Source organism: Sceloporus undulatus, chromosome 3 (assembly GCF_019175285.1).
Source record: "Sceloporus undulatus isolate JIND9_A2432 ecotype Alabama chromosome 3, SceUnd_v1.1, whole genome shotgun sequence".
Taxonomy (NCBI): Eukaryota; Metazoa; Chordata; class Lepidosauria; order Squamata; family Phrynosomatidae; genus Sceloporus; species Sceloporus undulatus.
Genome location: NC_056524.1, coordinates 36,727,411 through 36,747,144, shown reverse-complemented (window position 1 = coordinate 36,747,144; position 19,734 = coordinate 36,727,411). Strand labels below are relative to the sequence as shown.

General features: G+C 39.4%; 1 protein-coding gene across 2 annotated transcripts in view; it reads left to right on the top strand.

Annotated features, from left to right (window-relative positions):
* SMAD9 (SMAD family member 9) overlaps nt 1-18,820 on the top strand; it is a 57,859-nt gene extending 39,039 nt beyond the window's left edge. The window contains exons 3-7 of one of the 2 annotated variants that reach the window (XM_042458317.1): nt 867-1,121; nt 2,471-2,581; nt 5,850-6,071; nt 7,861-8,117; nt 17,101-18,820. In XM_042458317.1, coding sequence (XP_042314251.1) covers nt 867-1,121; nt 2,471-2,581; nt 5,850-6,071; nt 7,861-8,117; nt 17,101-17,244 — 989 coding nt within the window. In that variant the 3' untranslated portion in view covers nt 17,245-18,820. Of the gene's footprint in view, nt 1-866; nt 1,122-2,470; nt 2,609-5,849; nt 6,072-7,860; nt 8,118-17,100 lie in introns of both variants that reach the window. The other variant, XM_042458316.1, reaches the window with a different exon arrangement.
* Nucleotides 18,821-19,734: the final 914 nt, after the last annotated feature.

The window sequence follows — 19,734 nt, the reverse complement described above, 5'->3', positions numbered from 1 at the left end:
AGATTGTTAACCATCCTGGTTTTTATGAGGAAGGAAAATACGATAACAAATTGAATTAATATGTTTGTGTCTAGCATTCAGGGAAAAAGTGTAAGATGAAATGAGATTTTTATGATGTGGCTGATGTTCTATATTTCACAAGAAACATAAGGTGGTATCCTGTTCAGTAATTATGAGATCATAAACTGGACTTGCAATCTCATAAGTTTTGAGATTCATGTTTACTGTCATTAACAGCCACACATGGCACCCAAAACCTGCTTTTTCAGCCAGGATATACCCAAACAAAATGTTTTCCAAAGCACTACAGACTGGAACAGTGGGGAAGGCCATCTGCAGCACTCTCCTGGGCTCAAGGAGCATTGAAAGAAACCATTGAGGCAAGACTCCAAGGGATCTCTGCAGTTGCTTGTTCTCATTGTGCCACACAATCAGGAAAGCCCTGCAGACATCATTTCTCATTCCCTCAAACTGCAGCACATTGGAATCCTTTCAGTTGGAGTGTTCCCTGGCTGAAAAGGTAGGTTTTTGGGTTGTAGCATCATCAGACATATCTATGATAATGGAACTCCATTATTATAGTTACATCTGATGACGCAGAATCTTGACCATACTGTGTCACTATGAAGAGTTTTAACTTTCTTAGACAGCACATGCTTTGCATGCAAGAGTTCCCAGATTCAGTCCCTGGTGTATGTAATTAAAAGGATCTAGTAGCAGGTATGGGATAGACTGAGACTTTAGATAACTGAAACCAGTGAAAGCCAATGATACTGAGTGAAGTGCATAATGCTATGACCTGGTATAAAGTAGGGTTTTTGTATTGCTAACTACTAAAATGTAACATTTCTCCTTTCTCATTCTAGTTTTACCTCCAGTGCTGGTTCCAAGACATAGTGAATTCAACCCACACCTCAGTCTCCTTGCCAAATTCCGAAACACATCCCTTCACAGTGAGCCACTGATGCCACATAATGCTACCTACCCAGAATCTTTTGAGCAAAACCCTTGTACCCCTTTCCCAGCATCACCCAACATGTTCTCTCAGTCACCTAACAGTATGAGCTATCCTGATTCCCCAGGAAGTTCTTCTGCACCAGGAAGTCCTTACCAACTCACAGGTAAGAAGTAACCTGAAAAGCATTCCAATATTGATCCAGTAGAATAGTGACTGGGAATGTGGCACTCTGCATCAGTAAAATGCAACCGTTAACACTGTGTGCTACTCATATGGTGCAAAAGTGTCAATTGCATACACTTTGGGCAGTGGAAGTTGTTTTAAATGTTAATTTCAGGTCAGGAGGTCTGTTCAAGATTTTAAAAACATTATTTTTTTAAAAAAATTCTGGAAGTTGTAGACCAAAAGTAATTTTTCTAAGATTTGAGTGAGCTACATTGTTGAGAGGACACTGGGAGGACACTTGTGCAGTCATGCACTGCACTGTTGGCAGAGAAATTTGTGCATTCTTAGAGATTCTTGGGAGGCTCTGCTACATGCTTCTCTCCACTGTGAAAATTTCCCAGTTCTATTTGTTTTGCTTTGGCAAGTCACTGAGCTGTAAGAGGACCCCTTCATTTTTTCCATAATGGCAGAAGTTTGCTTTGGAGACTTGCATGAAGGATTTTGTCAGAAATGTTTGTTGACCCCACAAGAATTCTGAAAGACTGATAAGGCAAGTCTTTTCCTGTGCAGAAGTTTTGCTGATCCATCGTCAATAAAGTTGGTTCTTATGAAGTTCTAGTAAGCATTCTGGTTTCCATTACCTTTACTACCGTAAGTGGAGAACAAATAGCTAAGGAAAATAGTATATTTCCATATACTAAAGACTTAAATGGTTTATTCAACACTGGAATAGAATGCTTGCACAGGGTTATATGTATTTAAGGATTAAAGTTTTAATAATGCTTTCTGTGAATTTACCTGGGACAGAAATTAGGTTGACTAGTCTGTAAGGTTGCAGATTTTCCAGATTCATTTTTAAAATTGTTGGTTGCCCTCAGCTCCTCTCATTAAGAAGACTGTTTTACTTATGTCTGTTTTCAGTATTTTGGTACTGATGAACATATGGGTGAATATGATCTTAGCCCAAGCACTATTTTAGCCAGTAGTTCATTGGTTGTAAGCTGTCATTCTATGCCCCCTCTATTTTACCATGGTATTTATCCTTTCTCCTCTTTTTCAGCATGTAAGGCATTGTGCTAGAAATACCTTTTAACTCATTTAGGCCTGATACAGACAGGTCAAAATAAAGCTGTTTCGAGTCACTTTGGAGGTATGCTGTTTAAAAGATACATGCGTCCTAAGAGTCTGGAAGCCACACCAAAGCCATCTCTGTCCACCATTAAAATAAATTAATAACAAGATTCAGATAAACTCTAAACCATTGTGTTGGCTCTTACCAGTAAATATGTGCTAGACAAGTAATGCGCTGCTGAGACTGGTCTCTGTCTTCCTTTTTTTTCTCTCCAGTTGAAACACCACCTCCACCTTACAATGCAAGAGAAACATCAGCAAATCACAATGGACGACTTGTACACTCAGTTGCAGACAGTCAGTTACTTCTGTCATTGCCCAATGGAGGTAAATCTGCCGATGAGGAACCTGAAAGTATGTAAATACTTGTGTTGTATTGTTTTCTAAGGGGGAATGACTTAGACAATGCCTGTTTGAAAGGCCTCTGTCAGAAATATCTGAAATCTTTACAACCTTCATTAAAGGTGATCTTTTACCATAATGGCTCCAGCTGAAGTCTTAAAACCATTTTTTCTAGTATATTCTTGGAGTAGCTCTATTGGTATTACTGGACTATTGGTAGGTTTGCTGTTTCTAAAGTTGTTTGAAGACTAAGGTCCAAACACACTGCAGAAATAATCCAGTTTGAGACCACTTTAACTGCCCTGGCTTGGTGCTAGGGAATTCTGAGAACTGTAATTTAATAAGACATTTAACCTTCTCTGTTAGAGAGCTCTCGTACCACAATAAACTACAATTCCCAACATTCCCTAGCACTAAGCAGGGCAGTTAAAGCAGTCTTAAACTGGTTTATTTCTGCTGTGTGTTTTGCACCACTGTCTTCTGCTTTCTAAACTCAGCTGTAGATCAGGTGTACATAGAAGAAACCTATAAAGTAGAGCTGCATTGAGTCCCACCCCAGGGGAAGGTGTATAAATAAAACAATAAAATAAATAAGGTCAGAGTGGTCCAAGGTCACAGTGGCTATACAAGCACTAGACCTGGAACTCCCAGTACACCACAGAGCTGCCACAGTCTATTAAGCAGATAATTGAAAACCCAAGAAAGCAAAGACTCTGAAGATAAATGTTAGGTCATGTCATGTAGAGATTCAAAGAAGAACTGAGTCTTAACAGATTAAGTGTAGGATTAATTTTAAGATTTTACTTTTGTACTTTAACCCCAAGATCTCCGATATGGTTGTAACCAAAATAAGATCAGAATTATTCTCCTTGACCAGGAGCAGGAATTGCAGCTATTGTTGCCATATGGAGTCCTGGTGGCTCAGTGGTTAAATGCCTGTACTGCAGCCATTCACTCAAAACCACAAGGTTGCAAGTTCAAGACCAGCTAAAGGGCCCAAGTTCGACTCAGGCTTGCATCCTTCCGAGGTCGCTAAAATGAGTACCCAGACTGTTGGGGGCAAATTAGCTTACTTGCTAATTAGCTTACTTGCTGTTCACCGCTATGATCTTTGGAATAGCGGTATATAAATAAAACAAATTATTATTATTATTATTATATGGTGGAAATGATATAAAATAATGACTACTTTCCTTCTTGCCTTCTGTTCAGAACAGGTAAATTTGATTCCTCACTTAGAAGATTGTTAATAGAGGGGCTCGACAGACCGTCCCAAAAAAGCGGGGTTGGGACTGCCCGTTTTTCCTCCTGAGGGACACTGCCACAGCCAAACTGCACGGTGTCCCTCCACACCAACAAGAACTAAAAGCAGGGTTTTTTACTGCATGCGCCAGGCTCCATGACTGCACCATTGGCGCACTGGCACACGTCAATGATGCAAGCATGGTGCCATGCCGTGTGGACATGGCACCATGCTTGCATCATGATGGCTGCCCCCATGTGGACGGGAGGCTGCCATTATGGCAGCAGTGCCGCACGCTAGGGTTTAGGAGCATGCGGACACTGCGCACTCTGGAAACCTAGAATCTCCATCAGGACAGTGCTTCCCGCATGTCTGTACCAGGCCAATGTTAGTATTTTAATACCTTACTCATCCACTGGAGTTTGTTTCCAGGACCCCCCCCCCCCCCATGGATACCAAAATCTGTGGGTGCTCAAGTCCCATTAAATACAGCGGCATAGTAAAATGATACTGCTTATGTAAAATAGCAAAATCAATGTTTGCTCTTTATAATTTATATATTTTTGAATATTTTCAAGCCATGAATGAAAAATCATGGATACAGAGGGCTGACTGCATATTTAGCTTTATATATAGGGTAATCAGATCTTCCATCATGTAAAATGGTGTACAGTCGGCCCTTCTTATACACAGATTTTTTATACACAGATTCAAGCATCCATGGTTTGAAAATGTTTTTAAAAAAGTATAAATTTCAAATATCAAATCTTGATTTTCCATTTTTTTTATAATGGACACCATTTTGCTATGTCATTATATTTAATGGGACTTGAGCATACACGGATTTTGTTATACATGGGGGATCTTGGAACCAAACCCCAGCGTATAACAAGGGTCTACTGTATATAGGGTTGGCGGTTGCATTATTTAATGTTACTATAATCACAGGAGGTGATTGTAGGCCTGCTCAGATATTTAAGCCTAGCATAGCGTTTTCTAAGTTGCCATACAAAATTTGGAAAAGTATGGCTGAGGTAATGCCTGGATTATTTGTTATTTAATTTATATCCCCTCTTTCTGGCAACATGGGACCAATGGCACCTAACAAGTTAAAAGTTAAAACTAAATACAACAAAAATCCCAATAACATAAAAGTTTAAAAAACAATTAAATTGGATCTCATATTAAAACACATAATTTAAGACCATGTAAATTCATTTTTTAAAAAATGATTAAAAAAGATAAAAATGAAGCACATAATACTGTTAGCAAAACCCTTATGCATAATCAATTAATTACCAAATGTCTGTTTAAATAAAAAGGTTTTTATTTGTCATCAAAAGGAGAGCAGATTGAGAAACAGCCTAGCCTCTCATGGGATGGAATTTCACAGTCTGGGACCAGCTACCAAGAAGGCCCTCTCATGTGTGACAATAATGGGACCATGAGAAAGCCCTCTTCCAAAAATCTCAAGACTTGGACAGCCTTGTATAGGGTGTTATGGTCTTTCAGTTGTATATGGTTAGTTGTATATGGCTGCCTAGATCATAAGAAGTGCTTAGAATTGTGCCCAGAAATGAACTGGTAGCCAGTGAAGAAACTGTTTCAACAAGGGCATTATATGCTCTCTGTTACCAGTCCTGGTCAGCAATCTGCCCATAGCCTTTTGAAATCATTTTTTCTGTGCAGTTATAAGCAGTGTGATAAATTATTAAGCAACATGAAGTCGAAGGCTTTCATGGCCGGCATCCATAGTTTTTTGGCCACGTAGCCCGAAAAACCCACAAAAGACTATTAAGCAACAGTTGTGTGGCTATTGATTGAATACATACTCTGCAGTTTTTAGAATAGTCAAGTTGGAAAATATTGGGGTGGAGGGGAGAATTTGTCATAGAGCCTTCTCTTGGAGGCATATGTGATTGAACATTTTGTTATGAAAAAGACATAGTACCTGTTGTTCTTTTCTCCATTACCCTTCTATTTTGCTTCATCCTGGATCTTTCCTTTCAGACTTCCGGCCTGTTTGCTATGAGGAACCGCAGCACTGGTGTTCAGTGGCATACTATGAACTCAATAATCGAGTAGGAGAGACTTTTCAGGCCTCTTCTCGAAGTATACTTATAGATGGCTTTACAGATCCTTCCAACAATAAGAACAGGTTCTGCCTTGGACTACTGTCTAATGTAAATAGGAATTCTACTATAGAAAACACTAGGAGACACATTGGAAAGGGTAAGAGCAAGCAACATGTTACTGTGATAAGTAATTTTGCTTTGAAGCATTACATGATCTGAACATTCCCAAAGACCTGGCGATGGGGGGGAGGCATTTTATCTTAAATGTTTAAAACACACGTGCACGCGCACACACACACACATTTTTCCCTAAAACAATTGTAGCTATGGCTCTGTAACATTCAGTTAGGGGCATTTGCAACATCTGGACCTTGAATAATTATTGCTCACCCTAGATGTTGGAAACATTTGCATCAGAATGGATATCGTATAGGAGAGGGGAGTAATGTGTGGCTACCCTGCTGAAAAGTCTGCATACTATGTAATTGACACAAAGATACTTGCAGAAACTTGCTCTGTTAATATTTTAAATGATACAAATGCTGTGGAAATACTTTTAAATTTTTCATGATCCATTGTTTAATTGCATTTAATATGTGCAGCAGTCATTTTGGTGAGATTTTTAATACATTCATTATTGATGTTTCAGCCATGCACGTGATAGGTGCTTTTAAAGATGACTAGGTTTGTGTAGAAAGTCTGGGTGGTAATGGCCATTCTCAGTGGTTTGCAGCTTCAGTAAATTGGTGGTTATCTTGTTAGTACTTTCTCTTCGGCCTGCAGGGATGTCCATGAAGCTTCACTTAGTTTCTACCCTTTTGTACTGACATAGTATCAAAGTGTGAGTAGCCAATGGTAGCTGCTGGCTTCCAAACTTTAAAGTAACTGTCCAAGGTATTGACCCATATCCCCAACATAAATTTGGCACTGTGCATTGTGCCTTACAGGTTCATACTAAAACCTGGGAGATATTAATTGCTCCACTGACAAGCAAATGAAAGCACGTGGAAAGGATGGAGTAAAGGAGAAAAGACAAAGAGTGGAAGTAACACAGAAGCCAAGGAGTGATTTATAAAATGGGAACTTCAAGCTTATATGGAATCATTTCATATCCAAAGAGCATTAAACTAATTGTTTCAAAACTTAGATATGGAATGGTCAACAGCTGACCCTTCTGAGCATAGATTTTTAAGGCTGGCTTTTTGTAAGAACACAGAAGGAATCCTGCTAGATAAAACCAAAGGTCTGTCTAGTCCAGCATTCTGCACTGGGCAACCAGATGCCTGGAGAAATTGGTAGCAGGAGATTATCACAATTTATTTATTTATTTTATTTCCAGGATTTTTATCCTGCCTTTCTTCCACAATGGGATTCAAGGGTGGGTTACACTATTTTAAAAAGGTAGAGCTAAAACATTGATTACCAACCTTAAAATATAGGTTAAAAACAGTAAAAAAACAAACAAACGGTAAAACATCACACCACATTATTCCAAGAAAATTCACTCAACAAATGTCTGACTAAATAAAATGTCTTCAGGTGCTGGGAGGGAGCCAAATTGGCCTCCCATGGCAGGTAGTTCCATAGTCTGGGAGCAGCCACGGTGAAGACTCAGTCCCAAGTCCTCACCAACCCCACTTGTGAAGGTGGTGGGACTGAAAGAAAGCCCTCTCCTGTTGATCTTAGTGCTCAGACTGGCTTGTATAAGGAGATATTACTCTCTGATATTAAAGTTAATACATAGACATCATAACTAGAAGCCATCAGTAGCTGTAGCCTTCTTGAAATCTCTTTTATAATGTCAGTTGTTCGTGTGCTCTTTACCACAGTTAACACACTAAATTGGGATGTGTGGTTTTTTTCTGTTTTGTGTTGTTTCTTGCTTTACTAAAACTTGCTTTAACCGATGCTGAGATTTGCCCATTTGGTTTTGTCTTTCATTGAAGGTGTTCATCTCTATTATGTTGGAGGAGAAGTATATGCAGAGTGTGTGAGCGACAGCAGCATTTTTGTACAGAGCCGCAACTGTAACTATCAGCATGGTTTCCACCCGGCCACTGTTTGTAAGATTCCCAGCGGCTGCAGCTTGAAGATTTTCAACAACCAGCTCTTTGCCCAATTGCTTGCCCAGTCGGTTAACCATGGATTTGAGGTGGTGTATGAGCTAACCAAGATGTGTACTATTCGGATGAGCTTTGTTAAAGTAAGGACTTTTCTCCTTTGCTTGTGATTGTGTACTGCAAAGTGGCATTGTTATAGTCTTTACTATGGGAGCATTTTCAAATTGCAGCCAACTAAAATAAGTCCTACAACCAAGAGACATAAATCTTGGGTTATTTGAATGTCACGTCTTCATATTTCTTTTCTGCCAACCTTTGCACACGTTACAAATATGGTTGTGTGAAAAATGATTGTAAATTTGTGTAATCTCTGGTGGATTTTGGTCACGATTGATTAAGCTATTCCCTGCAATTAGCATTCATCACTACCAAGTGGCAAATGAGGAGGATATGGCTTTGGCTTAGTCATTTAAATACTACTAAGCCAGTACATTGTTGCAACACAGCCACATTGCCACCGGGGAAACTGAAGCGAATAGTTTGTTTTAATTATAAGCAATAAGGTCTAGTAATTTAGTCTGGCTATTTGATTGAAGGACCTGTATCAACCTGAAGTTCAGATAGCCTTCAAAAGATTTTTAGTGGCTCTACCATACAGGGAAACTTTTGATTACTGAAGTCTGCAGGGTTTTGCATAAAGGGTCTCCAGTGAAGCAGTTTAGGACTTCATATGAGGGCTTTGTTCAGAGTCAGTCACTGGTATACCAAAAGATAGCCCTGTTGGTCTATTTCAGACCCTCTATTTTAATTTTATTTTTTTTAAAAGTCCTGTGGGATCTGAAGACTAAGAACTTTATCACACTGTGGTGTTATAGCATCATAGTGATGCATTAGTCCGGTTACTGCCTCAGCCTTAATTTCACAATTTCATTGCTCTTCTGATGTTCTTCTGGCCTGAAAGGGGTCAAACAGACAGTCCAAATAAAGTGGTTTCCACCATCTTTGAAAGTGGGTCTTTAGATGATGAATGCCTTCAAAGCGGGCAGAAAATGGATTGAAGCCTCACTCGGGGGCTGAAAACCAGAGCAAAAAGAAGTGGGGGTTTGATTTGCTTCCAGAAAATGTAGATTCCAATCACTTTCCTGCCTGCCTGTTCCAGGTCACAGATAGATCAATAGCTACTGGCTTCATCTGTCAGTGATTAATGATTAGTTAAATCTGATGTTAATTGAAATTAACTAGAAGTCCTAAGGCTGTTTTAATTTATATTTTTATATTTCTAGGGGAGGGGGTAATTGTGTGTGTGTGCACACACATGTTTGTCAAGCTAGGAAAAGAGGCAGGGATATTGTCATGGGTGAGGTGGAGGGTGGACAGTCCCAAATGCTGCACGTGATAAGGTTTTAGCACAAATGGACACTGTAGTCTGGGAATGGTTCCAAAGGCATGAGAGGAAAAAGAGCAATCTAGAATAGCACTTTTAGAAACACGCTGTAGTAATGGGAGAAAAGCTCAGTGCAATAAGGCTCTAAGTAGTTTTATTTCTGCATATGTTTTTGTGAATTCCTGCATTTGAAGAACTAGTCTGAATTCCAGAAATGTTTATGCTTTAAATTAGTTTTTAAGATGTCTCAACTTTCCTTTTTATCTGGCATACCAAGTTGTACGTACAGAAATTGTTCCATGGGCAACACTTCTTTCTGGCCTGTTTTACAGTTCATTACCTCCTACAGATCTTGTCTTAGTATCAAACCAGCAACATGGGAGAAAGAAACTTTATATGTAATCTCATGGATCTCTTGGCTTTCTAGTGAAAGTTGAGCCCATGCAATTTACCAAAGCTGCTGTGCTCACATACTTGGAAATAAGCCCCACAGAGCTCAGAAGGACTTAGGGGCTGAACAGATGGTCCCTTAGGAGCTGCTGCCGTCCCTTTGCGTGCTGGACCGGGCCTGTAATAACCACATGTCATGGCCCCAATCTGGAAGTTGGCCAGCTCAAAAAAAAAGCAGCAAAATGTCATTCCTTTCTGAGTGAGCAAAAAGCCGCCCTTGCTGCTGTGGCAATGGTTTCCCCCTGTTTCTTTGGCGCAGTGTGTGTAAATACTGTGCTGCAGGACCATTCCCATGCCTCCCACTGTTTGGTTGGGCAGCATAATGGTAGCTTGGGGTTGGAGTCGGGGCGGGCAGCAGTTGTCGTGCCCCCACTCCACCCCGATGCTGGCCATTTTGGCTGGTCTGTACAGCCCCTTAGTCTTGTGTAAACATACTTTGGATTATGAGTGTTAGTTTCATTTTTGTATTGTTAGGAAGCAACTCTATTTTGTGGTATGTGTTTGCTTGGTCCTGCTATGTTTTATCTGGTTTTACCCAAATCCTGATGTTATCTGTTTTTATCCAAATCCTGGTTTCAGTTTAAAATGAGCTGTGCACCTTTTTTAATGCTTCAGGGAATAGTGAAGTCCCCTGCTAGCCCCTAAGGCTTCATATGGACTGCACAGGTATTAAGCTATATTAAAATCATTGTTAGGGGAGTTTGCACAGTTCACTGAGCTGTAAATAGTTTCCAGGATTTGAATGAGAATCCAAGAGTAAATGCTGATGGTTATGTAGTTTGCTCTTTGCTTTTGCTTTTCAAATAGTATTCACATTTAACATTTAAAAACAGGAAAAAATTGTTTCGGCTGAGTTCAGAAAAAAAAATTGTACTTCTTCATTAACTGTTGGACTGGCTTACTCAAGAATGGCTCAGCTTATAAATTCATCATCTTGCAGACTATGCCCTGAAGAACAGTGCTGAAAAAAATAAGATGGCCATTGGCAGAACTGATCAGCATCCAAGCAATATGCTGTCTTGCTGAGTGGTATTGTCTTAATATCAGTATGCAGGTGTGAAGAAATGGTCTCCCTCCACTCCTGCTGAGCTGGATGGGACCCCATTGAGATCACCATTTATTGATAAAAACCATGCTGCCACCACCAGACGAATTCCCCCCCTTTTTTAGCACATAGTGGGATGTTGCAGGGGAATTCCACTGTTATCTTCACTTGCTAACTTAGGATAGAAATAGTGAAGCCAAGGCATGTGAAAAGGAATGCAAGGAGGCAGAGTACTTTAAAGAAAAGCTTTATTCTAATTAAAGAAGTTCTAGAGCAAAAGGATATCACTACCTGCAAGACGAACTTGTCCTCCAAGTTACAGAGTAGAATCATTTCAGCCAAACCAGTAAATCAAATCAAAAATCATTTGGTACTAAATACAGTAAATATGATCTGTGTAACTTCATGTTGCACTCCTTTTACCCACTTTTAAAAAATTCACTCTAAAATGTTTATTTTTCATCTACAAACCAAATATCACTACATAAACAGAGGTGGCTATCTTGTAGTTTTCTATCTTGTATTGGAAAAGAAAAAGAGTGAGTTCTTCCTTCTTTTATTTAATTTGAGTGAATTAGATGTAAGGCAGGATTTGTCTTTTTAGCAGTTCACAGTATCCACAGAATTCTTCACCAACACCACATCTCAGATAAGTTAATTTTCTTTTTGTCAGCTTTCTTCACTATTCAGCTCTCACATCAATACATTGTGATGGGCAGTAGAATGCAATGGGCATTTCTAACTTTAATATTCAGTGAAATATCTTTACACTTCAAGATCTTGGCTAGTTCTTTCATAGCTGCCCTTCCAAGGCCTAGTCTTCTTCTCATTTCTTGGCTGCCATCTCCATTTCGTTTAGTGACTGCTCCAAAGTATAGAAATTCCTTAACTATTTCAGTTTGTTTGCTGTCTATATTAAAACTGTGTAAATCATCTGTGGTCATTATTTTCATTTTCTTAATGTTCAGCATTAAATCTGCCTTAGCACTTTCCTTCTTGACTTTCTTAAGTAATTGTTGCAGGTCTTTGCTATTTTCCACTGGTCATATGGTGTCATCTGCATAACTGAAATGGTTAATGGCTCTCCAATTTTATACCTCCTTCCTCCAAGTCTAACCTTGCTTTGCATCCATATTTTTGGATATGATCTACAAATTGAAGGGATGTGGTGATAGTACACAGCCATGCCTGATCCCCTTTACATCTTAAAACCATTCCTTGTCTCCACATGCTAACAGTAGCCCCTTGTCCTGAGTATAGGTTACTCATCAGGACAATCAAAATGTGGCAAAAACACATACAAAATCATCCTCAAACTTTTTTCAAACCACCACCAGAGGGAGATGATGAACCATTTAATGAACCAAAAATTCAACACGTTTAAAACTGTGTCAGAAAATGTTTCATTCATATAAAGTCAGATAACAACACTTTACACAATACTGTACAAAGCAATTGGCGATTGCTTCATTTACATCATTTTAACAAAGTGAAGATAATTTGTGATTGATTTATACAGGAATTGTAACACAGTATTTATTGAAAAGGCGTAAATCAAGAAATATAAATATTCACCTACTTTGTTAAAACTTACACTTGAAATGAAAACAGTGGGAGAAGGTACTGCTACAAATAAGACACAAATCATATCACACTTTGTCTTGCTGCAGAGCTGGAGAACGTGTGTATTTCCAGATGCTGGCCAGAATCCTGTATAATAGAGTCACAGAGAATTGGAAGGGGCCTCATGGGCTATCGAGTCTAATCCTCTGCTCAATGCAGACTCTCCAGCTATCCCCATCAGGTAGCTGTTCAGACTCTTTTTGAAGACATACAGAGAAGGAGACACCAACAACTCTCTAGGACAATTAGTTCCATTGCCAAACCACTCTTACTTCTAATGTTCAATCACAATCTATTCTCTTGTAACTTCTAACGATTAGACCTGGTCCTAACCCCTGAGTTAGCAAGGAACAGGGTTGTCCCCTCATCTCTCTGATAGCCTTTGAGTGAGAGAGGCCTTGGTGTTTTAAAGAGTGCAAACATGACCTCAAGGTACAGGACAAAAGGAGCAGTCGGAGGTGGCTCCCACCCCGATTGTTGTCCATTTATTGCAGGACCGTGGCAACCAAATGCCTTGGTCCTGGGGTGGGCTGCCACTGCAGTCCACAATGGACCACCAGCAAGGAGTGCTTTTATTGTGCTCCTTTTGTGGCTGGGTTTGGGCCACCTTAGGTGGACGCAGCATGGCTTTGGCCCAATCCAGGGGCATGCGTCATCTGAACGCCACACCCCTGGATCAGGCCAAAACCAACACTTTTTGCCTGTCTGTTTCAGGTCCATGTTACACCTCAGCCTTTTCTTCACCAGGCTGAACAAGCTCAGCTCCTTCAAACTCTCCTCATATCTTAGTGGCTTCTCTGAACCTGCTCCAACTTGTCTATCTTTCCCAAAATGAGGCATCCAGAATTGAATGCAGTACTCCTGATGAAGCCTAACCAGTCCAGAATATCATTGAACTGTTGCTTTCCTCAGTTTGGACACTATGCTTCTGTTAATGCAGGCTAAAATAGCATTTGCTTTTTTCCCCTACGGCATCACACTGCTGGCTCATGTGTGCCTTATGATCAATAAAAAAAGCAAGGTCCTTTTTGCATGTAGTAATTATGAGCCGTGTATCCCCCCCTCCAATCTTATACCCATGCATTTGGTTTTTGTGGCCTACGTGTAAAATTTTGCATTTGTCTCTATTTGCTTTAATTATATTAATTTGTGCCCAATTTTCTGGTTTATCTAGATCCTTTTGAATTCTGTCTTCCAATGTTTTAGCTAATCCTCCCAGTTTTGTCTCATCTGACCAGTTCCCAGTCATCTAAGTCATTGATAAAAATGTTGAAGAGTAATGGCCCTAGGACAGAACCCTGAGACACTCCACTCAAGATCTGCTCCCAGTTTGAAGTGCAGCCAGTAGCAATTCATGTACTTTGTTAAGTATATTTAAGTAACCTCTCCTTAATCATTGTAACCTCTCCTGGCCTGACCCCCTGCAAACCACATGGAAATGTCATTCACTTGTGCTCCAGTCACTGGTAGAATGAATCTCCTCATGCACCTGGTGCCTGATAAAGTAGATTTAGGAGGAAGTTAGATTTGCGACAACAGTGTCACAATTCTGACTAAATAACTATAGTGAATATGAAACAGCTGCTGCTGAGTAGATTTAGATATCTGTTTTCACACTTGCTATTTAGTTATGACTTTAACACTGTTGTCACAATCATAACGCCATCCCACACCTACTTTACTGGGCATCAGCTGCATGGGGAGAAAGTGATCCATTCTGCCAGTGACTGGGGCATGGGTGACTGTCAGGTTTGGGATGGGTGAGTTGGACCAGGAGAGACTTCTTAGTTAAGTATATCTAACTAAATAGCTGATTTCTGCCATTATTGGATTACAGTTCCAGCTAGCATTGGAAATGTTGAGGGATGATAGGCGCTGCAGTCCAACATCTTCTGGGGAGTCACACATTCCCCATCCCTGCCTTAAAGTCAACATTTTAGCATTAGATTTTATTGTATCACTTTATTTTCTAGAGAGACCTTTGTGCTTAAAGAATGCAAACATGGCCTCGAGCTAATCTGTAGATCCTTATACATGCATACATAGATCAAGATTTCCAACCAGCTTGGTCCCACTGTTATGTGCTGTTCATTAATTTACATTGTAATTATTAGAGATATTCTGCAGGGCAGACAGCTACAGATATAGTAGTTAGGGACAGCCAAGCCATAATTTGAAATCATCTATAGACGCTCCCTTTCCAACTATTTCTGCTAATAAGACTTGATGAGTAGAGAGCCATCTTGTGTGATGCCCATTCCATGGAATTCCTTCACCATTGTTTTCTTTTCAGGTGGTGGAGAAAAGTGTAAATATTACATTTTTCAATGTGCTATTTGTTAGTGCTATTTTACATTAGGGTAAAAATAGTTTTGCAAGTGGTTGTACTTTCTTGGAAGTTGCATAAAGGCTGTGTGCCAGGTGCAACCAAACATTTTGTAAGCCAATGCAGACCCTTTCTCTCTCTCTCTCTCTCTCTCTCTCTCTCTCTCTTTTTTAATTTGTTGGGTGGGGCTGGGTAACCTCAAGGCTAACTGTGAGATGTTTCCTAACTGCAATGCTATATATTCACACTACACTGTACGTGTACAGGATCTTGATCATTATAGCCTTGCAGTTTTGTTTGTTTGTTTGTTAACAGATCTGGAAGCTTTGGATGAAATAAATACATATAAATACATACATAAAATATAACAACACTCGAATTGAATCTAGGTCCACAAAAAGCTGCTTGAATGAGCAAGGATTTTTATCCCAGTTGACATTCTTTTTAAACAAAAATAGACAGAGAAAATGTCCCAACTGAAGAAAGAAATACCAAATAAAATAATTGATTATTTCCAATAAATAAACAAAGTCGGTCATTACACCAATTAATATTAAGAAGAGAGAACAACAATTATTTCCAGGAAATCTCATATACAGTATATGTGAGAAATACTCCACAGATACCTAAGCAAGCCTATGTGAATTTATACATTCATCAGGCTACAGAATCAAGTGATGACTTGCCTGTGTGCAAGAGTAATCAACCATCAAATGATGTGAATAATTTTTTTATGTTAATCACCATCATCTGAAAGCGCAGTAATTCTCAGGGAAGGCAATTCATGTCTTTACAAGTCTTTTGGAATTAATGATGAGCCTATATCAAGTGACACAGTTCTCATAAATTCAAAAATAATTTTCAGACTGATTGTATGCAAACAACAGAACTATTGCATCCAAACCAGAGGTTCTCGACATTTGATTCGCCAGCTGTTTTGTATTTCAGCTCCCAGAAGCTTCTACCAGCATGCCCTATGATAGCAGATTCTGCAAGTTGAAGTCCAAAACATCTGGAGGGCTAAAGGCTGAGAATCACTGATCTAAGAACATATTCAGTGGTAGCCATGTTGGCCTTACAGCAAAGTAAAACAAAATCCACAAAAGACCGATAGCTTTAATGGCCAACCAAAATGCACAAAACTCCATGCAAGCTTTTGAAACTGCACTGACGTCTTCATCAAGCAAAAAATGTTTTTAAAAAATCATGCAGGAGAAGAAAAATGATGGTGTTGGAGTCACAGACCTACATTATGTATCAGCCGTTGTCTCTGTTTTAATTCAGTTGGAGGGCTCTCAGTACAGGTAGAGGCCACTCCCCTCTTGACCATGTGGGAATTGAAGCAAAGGACTGTAAAATTTAAACTCCATTAGCAGCAGTAAAGTAACTCCTCTTGAAATCCAGGTTGTCTCTGTCTTTAGTGAAGCCACAGGTCTTTTTCTTAGCCAGAGAACATCAAATTTTTCAAGAGGTCTTTGTACTGCTACATCTGAAAAATGTTTAGATTTTGTATAGGTAAAATTTAGTGATATGAGAAAGTGTGAATTTTGTAGCATACAGAGACTGCACAATGGGTCTCAGGTTTTTTGCTTTCTTGCCAATTGTTTTTTGTCCTTCAATTAGTAAATCTGTTTTTCTCTTATTCATGTTATACTTTATGAGAGCCAATGCCTAAACAAAAAACTTCTATAAGTTATATCGACCAGTGCCTTTACACCAATGGAACAGAGATTCAAGACAGAAAAAAATCACTCATCTCCTTCTGTATCACTCTGTATGCAGTTTTCAAAATTTGTTTCAGAAGGCTGGAGGACTCTTCAGAACCAGAGTCTGGAGAGGAATGAGGAGGAGCAAAACTACTCTTGTGCATGTTTGAGCTCATTTCTTCAGTTCTGGGTTTTGCCCTGTTATTCCTGTATATTCTTGACTGCAGCAGTGGTTTCCCCACTGTGTGCTGCAAAATGAGACTTGCTTAAATAAGATGAAAAACAAATGATGGACAAATTATCTTATGAGATCAAAAACAAAAATATGGTTCACTATGAAAAGGACTGGTTCCCAATTCTGGAATATTGGCATAATAACTGGGAAATAAATAGAGAGCTGTTACAGCAACTTAATAACTGTTTGTAATTGTAGAATCCCTGTACTCTATACTAAAGTAAGAAGATGGACTGACAATGGTTGATATGGTTGTATTTATTAAAGTAGAAAATTAATAAAGATATATTAAAAAAAGAAAAGAAAAACAAGACAGATATCCTTTTAACTCTTGGCATTTGTTCATTTCTTTTGTAGGGCTGGGGAGCAGAATATCACCGTCAGGACGTTACAAGTACTCCATGCTGGATTGAGATCCATCTGCATGGACCATTGCAGTGGTTAGATAAGGTGTTGACACAAATGGGTTCCCCTCATAATCCAATTTCCTCTGTTTCCTAAAAATCATCTCCACAGACTACCAATAGGATGAATAATATTGCAGGTCATGGCTTGTGGAATTCTCACATTGGTGCCAACCTGAATTTCTGTATGTAGCTGTAAATATATGAATGTATATAGTGTATTATCAGTGGAGTTTTTTCATGTTGTTATTACATGTTTACTAGTTAATATGATGGAAGCATGTTGCATTGTGTTCTGTGTAGTGACAAAGCTATAGAAATTTGGGTTTTGCAGGCCTGTTTCTTGGTACGGAATAATACAAATGTTTGTACTCTGCAACACATCATCTAAATAAAGCTAAGTTGTATACCGCTTGTATACAATTTGAGAAATAAGTAAATTGGCATGTAAAATTATAAGAAATGTCATGCTATATGAGATAAACATCTAGTCAACATTCTGTTTCTTCAGAGCAGTTCATGCTTCTGGAACCTCTGAAGCAAAGTGTAATGACTTTGGCTGTCTCCCATTTTGTCTTTGGCCTCCCTCCATTTTGTCTTTGATATATGCTGCTCAGCACAGGAGTATATTGCTTCTGATCACAAAGGTTACATTTAGCTGTTATAGATAAGATCGCATTTACAAGCCTGTTTGCTGTTGAACCACTGAACGGCTTTTCCTGCTGTTTGGGGGATGGGAAGGTAATTTTCTGGAGGGAAAGTAATGAATAGCAATGAAGCCCCTCCTTTGAACCACTAGAATTCATACTGATTCTTCATGCTTCACACATACTCGTCATTTCTGAGATTTCCTAAGAAAAAATAACACCATCTCTTGAAGAAAAGACTGTTGGTGCATCACATTCCTAGTCCACTTAAGTTTGCTTCTTGCCTCTGTGAGTGCTGCTCATTGCAAAGCCAACAATTCATTCTTGTTTACAAGGAAATCTTGTAGCATCTTTAAGACTGATAGAAAGAAGTTAGTGGTATAAACTTCCATAAACTTTGTAGCATAAACTTTCATGCTTCATCTTCGGATGGTTATGTCTTTGAATACAAGTTTATTCTTGCTTTTGGGTCGCCATCTGGATGGTTCTGATCAAATCTTGTCCTTTTAGTGATGTTGACAGCCCCCTCCCTGAGCTGTTAGTCTAAAAACAAAAGCTCTGCTGAGAAATTCTGTCATGGACTACAGAAGATGGAAGCAACCAATTTAAAGAGAGTGGGGTTAAGGTTTAGCATCATCATCCACAATTTGTTTCTAAGAGCAGTACTTAATGAAAACAAGACAAAATAAAGTCCTATTCCATTTTCATTCTATGAAGGAAAAAACTGAGTTATCAGTGGGTAAAATTTGCCCATGTTGCATGGATTTTTGCTGCAGCTGTTGAAGTTTGACAACTACTGGACAACTGCTTAAAAGATATAGCAGGAAGGAGCCCTCACAAAACATTTTTGGGCAGCTATACTAAACCTGTTCTTTGTTACCCAGCTGATAGTTCTGTTATCATCATCAAATCTCATCACCAGAGACTTCATTAAAATATTTTTCATTTTTCTTTAAATAAATGCTTATTTTTAGAAATAACAAAAATAACTACTTAAGCATTGTTGTTGTGTGCCTTCAAGTCTTTTCTGACTTATGATGACCCTAAGGTGAGAACCTATCACAGGGCTTTCTTGACAATATTTGTTCAGAGGGGGGTTGCCTCTGCCTTCCTCTGAGGCTGAGAGAATATGACTTGCCCAGTGTCATCCAGTGAGTTTCCATGGTCAAGCGGGGATTCAGACTCTGGTCTCCAGAGTCATACCTCTTTTATCCCCTTTAAAGACTATGGTCAGAATTCACTAAGGCTGCTTTGAATGCATAACCTAAAATGTCACATTTGTAACTGATTTACATTGAGACTACCTACATACAGTATTCCCCAATTTAGCCAGCATGAGCTAGCATGGTGTAATTGTCGAATGTTTGATTACAACTTTGAAGATCATGGTTCAGTTCCCAGCTCAGCCATGAAACCCATGGGTGACCTTGAACAAGCCACATGCTCTCAGCCTCAGAGGAAGGCAGTGGCAATGGCAAACCTTCACTGAACAAATCTTGCCCAAAAAAACCCCATTATTGGGTCTCCATGAATCAAAAATGACATGAAGACACACAACAACAACTAACAACAGGGAATACAGAGACCATGAAAGTCCTCCAGTCCTCACCTACTGGGTAGCAGTCATTGCAAACAACAGGGTCTGTTCCTCTGTTGACTGAGAAGCAGCTCACTGACATCTCCCAACCCCATTAGTGATCTCCGGCATGAGGGGAATTGTGACAAAGATTGCTTCTCACTGTTGCACTGAAGCTCACTTGCATGAGGGGGTGGGAACATCAGTTGCTTCCCAATCAACAGAAAAACAGACCACCAGTGGTTGCTGCTCAGTAAGTAGGGAATAACTAAAAACAAACAAATTCAAGATTGCTGTAGGATGGAGCTGTGGCATGCAAGTGGTACTGAATGGTATGCAGCTACAAATGTAGTGCAGTTACCCA